We start from the raw sequence: 8531 nt of genomic DNA, 5'->3' as shown, positions 1-8531 counted from the left end.
GATTTTTTTACATGTATATTACAAATATTGAAATACTAATTAGATAAAAAAATCACATGATTATTTAAAATGTGTACCAATATATAATTTTGTTAGTTAAACTCTAATTACTAATTGAATGATTCATTTGAGGATAAATAATTATTTTTTAAAATATTTATTGTTTATAACAATTAAATATTAAATAAGTTAATAAATTAAAAAAATTAATGGATGAATAAATTTATTTTTTTCATATTTTGGAGATGAATTTATCATGTATGAAAATGACTTATTTACCTTTCATTTAACTATAACTATCTTATAATAATTTGTGAGGCGGAACCTGGAGTGGAAGTGCGATCCCAGTGTTAGTGTGTATTTCCTCTCTTCTCACTCCGGGATCGATATTTTCAAGAACAGATCGAAAAGCCGTTCATCGATTTGTTGGATCTGTGAGTGAGAAGATGGTTACTAAGACAGAGGAGACTCAATTGAACAGGCTCGAAAACCAGGTCGATAACGGCGGCGGCGGCGCGTGGGAGTACCTCTGCCTCGTGCGGAAGCTCAAAGTTCGGCGGTCGGAGAAAGTTCTGAAGCACGGTCTCTCCATCTTGAACGACCTCAAACAACGATCCTCTCTCGGCTCCGATGGTCCCTCCTCTTAAGCCACTGACCTAATTTCTATATATTTTTTTTTTGTTTGCTTCAATTCTGTGATTCTGATTTTAAGTTGTGATTTTTGGAGCTTTGAATTTCACTATATGCTTTAGTTGCAGCTCCACCTTTTATTCAATTTGACTTTTGACTAATGTTTGTTTCGCGTGCAGAATGGACCTTGTATGAGCAGGTTGCTGTTGCTGCTATGGACTGCCAATGTCTCGACGTTGCCAAGGTTTCGATCTAATTTGTTTTAGTGCTTTTCTACTAGTTTCTTTCAAATATTGTAAATTGTAATGGATACAGTACAGCAAATTGTAAAATCTTAGCCTCCTTTTGGTGAAACGTAGCTGTTGGTATGAATTTCGCTTGTCGTGTAATGTTTTACACAATTGGGAATCGTATGCACGACCTGGATCTTATTTATTTGAAATAGTTGAAACTTATCCTTATTGGATTATTCCTTTAATCTCTTGTTAGTTGTGTTGTGGGGATGCTGATGATGCACCTGAGATGGTTGCTCATGAGTTTTTACCGGGGATTATAAACTTGCTTGAGCCTTGATGCATTTTTGTTTTAGTGCTGCCATAATACTTGTATTTCATTGCTTAACTTGTAAAGTTATCATGCACTGTCTTGGATTGCTCTTTGTTTTCTAGGTAGTGTATCATTTATCTTAAGATTAATCCTTTTTTGGTCCTTTATTCTCTGTTGGTGGTGGATCTGGCTATGCCATTATTCTTTCACAATGTAGATTGTAGGGTATCATTCATTCATTCTTGTTAAAATTTTGTGGCAAGATGTTTGATCTTGTTTGCTTTTGTAATTTCTGAGCCTGGAAAGTAATATGCTGCTGAACTTTTATGTTGTCCATTATGTTCTTTATGTTGCCAGAATTGAGCATTTGCTGCATTTGTCTCCTTCATATGCTACGAGAAACCGTCTAGTTAATATTTTACTTCCTTTGTCAGGACTGTACAAAGGTTCTTCGGAAGAGATTCCTAGAGAGTAAAAGAGTTGGTAAGTTGACATATTTAAATTGTGTATTTCTTCTTCCCAAGTTTGGATTTGGGTTAGTTAGCTAAATAGCACTGTCTACTCAACTCTTGCCGTGTGTGTCTGACTCTACACCTAACTCTGTATAAGCTTGTTGGGGGTCAAGGTGGAGGATTCAGTTGCACCACCTGAACTCAGATATTGTACAGTTCTATTTAGGTGCAGATCTAACAGTTGTGTATGTAACATTACTCTGGCTAAATGGTGGTGACACATGTCTTTTACTTGCCCAGTGATCTATCTGCACTCCTATATGTAGGTCACCGATAGGCTAATAAACTATTTATTTTGATGTTGAGATGATTGATCTGGCTACATTCTTTTTCCTGTCTTTTTCCCTTAAATTTAGTAGTGCTAGAGCTGTATGATAATGTTCCAAAAACTCTAACTGTAATGTTTACTTATCCCATAACACAAGCAATTGCTTGCCCTACTTTGTTGATGCCCTGTTCTTGTTCTCTTGGAACAAACATTTAGACTGGTGGATGACTAACTTAGATGATTTGCATTCCATTCTTTCAGGAGGGATGCTATGTAATATAGCTAACTCCGTTACACAAATCAAAATTTGTCTGTGCATATGCATGCACTTATTCCCTCTAGAGAAAAAAATTATATGAGGCAACTAATTATTACAGGTAGGCTGGAGGCAATGTTGCTTGAAGCAAAAGGATCCTGGGAATTGGCAGAAAAGGCTTACACAAGCCTTTTGGAGGACAATCCTCTTGATCAAGTAAACTCACTTAACCTTATGGGGAAACCAAAAAGGGGGACTGTTAGTTGCTCAGTTACTCTATGTGATGAAACACAAATCTTATAATTGTTACTTCTTCTTTTGTGTTTTGCTACTTTGATTTGATTTATAAACTTTCAGTTTTACATTAAATAGGCTAGGCTGCTTGAGTAAACTAAACCAAAAGCAAAAGTGTTTATCTTTTTGGTTGTTTTGATGTTGTGCAGGCCATCCATAAGAGGAGGGTGGCAATGGCAAAGGCACAAGGCAACATTTCCGTGGCTATTGATTGGCTTAATAAATATCTGGAAACGTGAGACAAATGTTAAACAGTTTTTGTTTTCTTCCAAGATTAAAAATAAGTAGTTTCTGATTTACATCAGAAAATAGAGCATGTATCTGAATTATTTTTGTCAATTTAACAGATTCATGGCAGATCATGAGGCATGGAGAGAATTGGCTGAAATATACGTCTCCCTGCAAATGTTAGATTTTATTCTACTGTTTATCTTCCCCTCTGCAAGTGTGACAATTATATTGCTAATTATTAACCTGCCTTTGTTTTTTCCGGCTTTCTGTCCTCTTGTTAGGTATAAACAAGCAGCGTTTTGCTACGAGGAGTTGATATTAACTCAACCTACTGTTCCACTCTTCCATTTAGCATATGCTGATGTAAGTAACTTCTTTATGAAATTTGATTACTTTATTTTGGTCAAATTAAATTCTTCTCCTCCTCTCATTTCTTTGCTCCAATAATAACAACAAACTAGGCACAAAATACATTGCATGCTAGAGGTGTGTACGGGAATACGTAGTAATCTAGCAAAAGTTTTACTTTTATAGCATAAGTGCGTTTTCTTAACTTATGGCATTGCCAGGTACTTTATACGCTTGGTGGATTAGAAAACCTCCAAACTGCCAAGAAATACTACTCATCTACTATCGACTTGACTGGAGGCAAAAATACCAGAGCACTCTTTGGTATATGCTTGGTAAGATCTTCCATACAAGTTTTCATTCTATGTGGTCCTCTGCATCTACAAGTCAATGCGTATGAACTGAATAATCTATAGTTTTAATTTGGAAGTTAGTTGAACTTAGGTTTTATTGGTTACAGTGAAAGCCATAACTTTGGTAGATTACAGTTTTTTCTTTCATGGATTTTGATTTTCTCCTTAACAACTAAAGATCCGTGGATTCTTCTTCACAAAACTATTCATTTATATGCCTGGAATTTGAGTTTTGCTCCTGTTATGCAGTGCACTTCTGCTATTACCCAGCTTACGAAAGGGAAAAGCAAGGAGGACAAAGAAGGGTCCCAGTTACAATCTCTAGCAGCCAAAGTATTGGAGAAAGATTACAAGCAGAGAGCTCCCGACAAGCTTCCTCAACTTACAACTGCCTTAAAGAGTTTAACATTGTCATCATGATGCAGCATCTCTTAAAAGATTATTATTTAGTCACTTTTTGACATTTTCTCAGATTGTTGCCAACTTGAGTCAACATATTTAGATTTCCTCAGTCATTTTCTTCTCAATATTAAAATGAAAATTCATATCGTTCTGCATTTTACCTTGGGTGATGAATATTTATTGAAAGACATGTAAAGTTTCAGATGGCCCTGTAGATCTAAAAATATTGTCATAGCTTTCCTAATGCATAGGATGGGGCATAATTTGTTTTTGACATCCTTTTACCATTTGTTTTTCATTGGCTATACAAATTAAGTTAGAAGATTACCCCCTCCCCCCCTTTTTAATAATTTTCTTCAGGGTTTCATTTAGCATAAATGGTAATATTATGCTATGATGATGTGGCACGTTGTAGTATAAATGAATCCCTGTCATCCGGATTAACTTGTTTTGAAGATTTGTTTTTATAATTTCTTGATATAGTTCTTGAAAAAACATTTTTTTAAAAAAGAATGAAGTTATATTCACATAAGTGATATATATGTGTCAATAACTTAAATATTTATTAAATGGTTATTTAATGAATACTTATTACATGAATGCTCATATGATAATCGTTTAATTCAGTAATCATATTTTGATAATTTCTATCATTAAATTTATTTAAATAAGTAAATTTTGGTAATTAAAGAAAGTTAAAGAAAAGAAAGCTACTAGAAAGTTAAAAGTTTAAAATTAAAATTTTAAAAAAATAGAAATTGCTCGATAATGATGGATTGGATTGAAAGGTTAACAGAAAGAAAATTAAATGGCTTTAAAACTTTATAAGATGGACCTAAAAATATTATTTAGTTTTATTTTAATTTCCTAAAAATTAGATGATAACACCTATAAAACTGACATATTATAAGTTTGTTTTTTTAACGTTGGGTTATACTGTATTAAAGCATCAACTACGAAATGTGAATGTTTGTTTATCTTGTGTTTTGCTTTCTTGATTGTAGTCTTTGCAATTTTCTTGTAGATAGCCTTTTAGCTGTCTTTTTTTTTTTTTTTTGAGGTACATAGCCTTTGACTGTCTAACAGATAATTTTTACAGTATAGAGAGAAAGAGCTAGAGAGAGCGAAAACAGAAACAAGAAAACAAGGAGAGAGAGTGGAAAGAGACAAGAAAGCTAGTAAACAAAGAGCATGGATAAGACAAATTGAGAGAAAGAAAAAGAGTTGCTCATTCACCCAACTTGTTTTAAAGAACTACTTTTTTTTTTTACATAATAAAAATTAAGCTGCTCAATTTTTTTTCAAGAATGTGTTTTATTGAGGTTTTTAAAGAAAAAAGATAAACAAAAAAAATTACACCAAATAATACATATATCTATGTTATTGTTATTAAAAAAACTCTAGTAAGACATTGTTTTATTACTCGAATCTCTTAAATAACATATTCACAATAAATAAAAAATCCTAGTAAAAGGTGATTTTTTTGACAAATACTAAAAAATGATAAGCCAAATCTCTTTACAGATATCCACACAATGAAATAAAACGGAAGCGATTGTTTAAACTGCAGGAGTGATTGAATTTGAACTTCAGGAAGTGCAGTTCTTTTTAGTGAAGCAATATCACAAACTCAACTAATTAATGCTTAACCATAGTTGAGAACTTGAGAAGGCACAGGACACGACATGGTGGGTATTGTAAATTTGTCGGAAAGGTTAACGACACATGCATGGATGGACATGGATTGGTGATATGGGCCGGGCCATGAAATGAAATATTAAGGTTAAGTTGGACTTGATATTTCATTTTTTTTAATTGAAAAAATTGTTTAATTATTTAATAAATAAGTTTTGTTTAATATATTTTTAAACGTTAATTGAAGTGATATTTTAAAATATTAACTTTTAAATTTTTGTATTTTTTATCTTTAATATATTTTTTTAATTTTTTAGTTATTATTTTTAAATAAATCATAATTATTATTTTATATTTTTTAATTATTTCAACACATCAAATCAGTTCTGTGTAATATAACCTAAGAAATAGGCACCTGCCTGCTACTGCTAATGCCAAATATGTTCAGGTTGAACTTTGAAGAGTACGAATTGCAGCTTTTGATGGTCTCCCATCCCAATTCCATGGGGCATGCACCCATACCAGACGCTGTTATGTTGGGTTCAGAACCGTTCTTCTCTTCTCTTTACTCAAAAATGCCATTGCTTTTGGTCAACTGTTCCTCTTGTCAATTCCATTTCAGGCCACTTGTAATAATTTTTAATCAATATATCAAATAGAGATACACCTATTACTTATAAGTTATAATTTTAAATTTACCCTTCTCATGCTCTTCGGGTAAAAAGTGAAAACCAAATCTTGCGCTGAAATTATTATTTTTAGTTTAATGTATTTGTACTTTTATGGCATCTAATAAAAAAAAATCTATTAATACATTATATTAAGCAATAAGATCATATGATTTTAAAGTATTTTTTTTTATTAAACTTCTATATATAAAATATTTGCCTAGATAAACTATATAATATATGGGAGGTTTCATGTTAAGTAAAAGATAACTTTTCCATTACAAGTTAATTTTATGAAATTAAGGTAAATCTAAACTTAAATTTAAAAATGATATAAGAATTTATTACACTTATCTACTATCATGTTGTTATCAGATCAACTGATATTTAAACTTCATACTTTGTGGGGTTGTAATATAATCATTTCCTTCTATACTTGCTACATTGAAAAATGAGAATTTTCATTTAAAATGGTGCAAACAACTTTCCGACACAAATTCTGAAATGTTTGCAAAATTAAAATTAAGTATTTCATACTGAACTACTGAAGTACTATAAGTTAACACAATTTCAACTAAATTTTCATACATTTGGTTTTATGTTGACAGATTTATTTTACATCTATAATTGATTTTAGATGAAGCAAATTTAGATAACTTTTGACTTAAATAAAAAAATATACTAAAGCTCACTACTTATTTGCTATTAAAACACAACCATTCAAACATAAATTATATTATTTCAAAAATCAAATTTTCAAAACTAATTTCATTTTCAATCAATTTTATCAACATCCACCTAAATATACATCTAGTGTACTAGGTTAATTGTTTTCTAGCTCAAACTAAAACAGGAGTGAATTTAGTGTTTAATACAGCTACTGGGCTACAGGGCCATAGGTAGCCGAGGATGGAAATGTGAGGTCGTGACTCATGCACGTCCTGTACGACAAACAAGCCTGAAATAGATTCCCAAAACTAGTCCATTATTCTTCATGATGTCAATTCCAATGAAAATGACTTCATAACTGTCACGTCAATTTACAGATTCCCTCATTTCCATTGCAATTAACGTTCCCTTGTACAGTACAATTCATATTCTTTGCCCTCGTAGAACATATTCAAAATTTTATGCATTCGTCGACAACATTATGTTAGCACTTTGTGTCAAAGTGTGCTCCTAATCTATTCATTCTATACTCATAAATATCCCTCCCTATCTGTAGATGGGGTAATGCTGGCCTAAAGAAAACCTTTTAACTCTTATCGTAGCATCATATGGATTCTTCTACTCATTCTTCTACTCTTATCGTAGCATCATATGGATAACTTCATTAACATAGCCTTTTTTTTTTGTCTTATATATGTTTAGTTTGATGTTTAATGAAATTCAGTTTTAGCTTCTTCAAAAAAAAGAACACAGACTCTTTTTTCCGCTCAATTAATATATATATATATATATATATATATATATCCTACTGTTAGTGTTAAGACTTCTCTAAGACTTAAATACGTAGAATTCTGTCAAGTCTATTTATATATAAAAGTGTTAGATAGGAAAGTTTCTGAATGATTGAGGGGCATAAATTTATACTAATTTATACAAGAATTATATATTCATTTACTTCCTTAATTCATTTTATTTTTATCTTAAGAAGTCTAAATTGACTCTAAGATGAGAACTAAATATGGCTTCTCGTTTATTTAGTGATCAAATATTAAGAAGATTGAACCTCCATTTGTTTTGATCACCGCGGATTTCTCTTGTTAAATTCCATATGCTTTATACTGGACAATTGAAGAGGCATAAGTGCAAAATATATGCGCAAGTTGCTAAAAAAAAAAAAAAACTATTTCAAAAGCCAGAATATCTGCAACAGAATTCCAGTGTTATCACCGATTTTTTGCTCAGACTGATCTCATGTAGTGATTTTACACTGCTCCATCTCATTACCTTGCAGCCATCCTTATTGATGCATAGCTGAGACCAAGGGTTATCAACATCCTTGGGAGCTGTACTCTTAATGCATGGGTAAGTGGGTATGATGCTTACTGAAATGATATACATCTGATTTGTGCAATCACTTCATTCTAAATGAAGGATTAAAAAACGATATAAATACATTAAATTACATTCCAAGTTACCGAGAACTTAACTATATATGAAGAACAAACTGATCAGGGGAATTAGGAAATACGTGGCTAGATGATTGACAACCATAATCTGGTGTTCTGTGCTAGCATAAGGTATTTATTTAAAAGGGTTTTAAAAGGTATCAAATTTGGTGATGGTTACATATGTATCAGATTTGGTGATGGTTACAAATGATCAAAAAAGATATAGATGTGGATGACAAGCCTTAGCATGAGTACGGTGTGTGCCCGTATG

The 8531-nt window shown here is 31.9% G+C and overlaps 1 protein-coding gene across 2 annotated transcripts; it reads left to right on the top strand.

The window, feature by feature from the left end:
- The first annotated feature begins 288 nt into the window (after positions 1–288).
- LOC100796542 (ER membrane protein complex subunit 2-like) lies at positions 289–4190 on the top strand. 2 transcript variants are annotated; one of them, NM_001255446.2, is made up of 9 exons: positions 316–633; positions 810–874; positions 1611–1659; positions 2334–2428; positions 2656–2741; positions 2854–2913; positions 3019–3100; positions 3307–3420; positions 3688–4190. In NM_001255446.2, the coding sequence occupies exons 1-9, from the start codon at positions 447–449 to the stop codon at positions 3856–3858; spliced, it is 909 nt and encodes a 302-aa protein (NP_001242375.2). In that variant the 5' UTR covers positions 316–446; the 3' UTR covers positions 3859–4190. The 2 variants fall into 2 exon arrangements, with proteins under 2 accessions (XP_040868338.1, NP_001242375.2); XM_041012404.1 differs by having other exon boundaries at positions 289–633; positions 2854–3100; positions 3688–4114.
- The last annotated feature ends 4341 nt before the right edge of the window (positions 4191–8531 follow it).

This window comes from Glycine max, chromosome 19, assembly GCF_000004515.6.
Source record: "Glycine max cultivar Williams 82 chromosome 19, Glycine_max_v4.0, whole genome shotgun sequence".
Taxonomy (NCBI): Eukaryota; Viridiplantae; Streptophyta; class Magnoliopsida; order Fabales; family Fabaceae; genus Glycine; species Glycine max.
The sequence above is the reverse complement of the archived record's forward strand: the minus strand, read 5'-3'. Positions and strand labels throughout refer to the sequence as shown.

Bases quoted from the DNA above. Each gene is read 5' to 3' on its own strand.
- LOC100796542 (XM_041012404.1), top strand. From the start codon at position 447: ATGGTTACTAAGACAGAGGAGACTCAATTGAACAGGCTCGAAAACCAG. The intron at 875-1,610 runs GTTTCGATCTAA...TTCCTTTGTCAG, and splicing joins AATGTCTCGACGTTGCCAAG to GACTGTACAAAGGTTCTTCG. The intron at 2,742-2,853 runs GTGAGACAAATG...TCAATTTAACAG, and splicing joins CTTAATAAATATCTGGAAAC to ATTCATGGCAGATCATGAGG.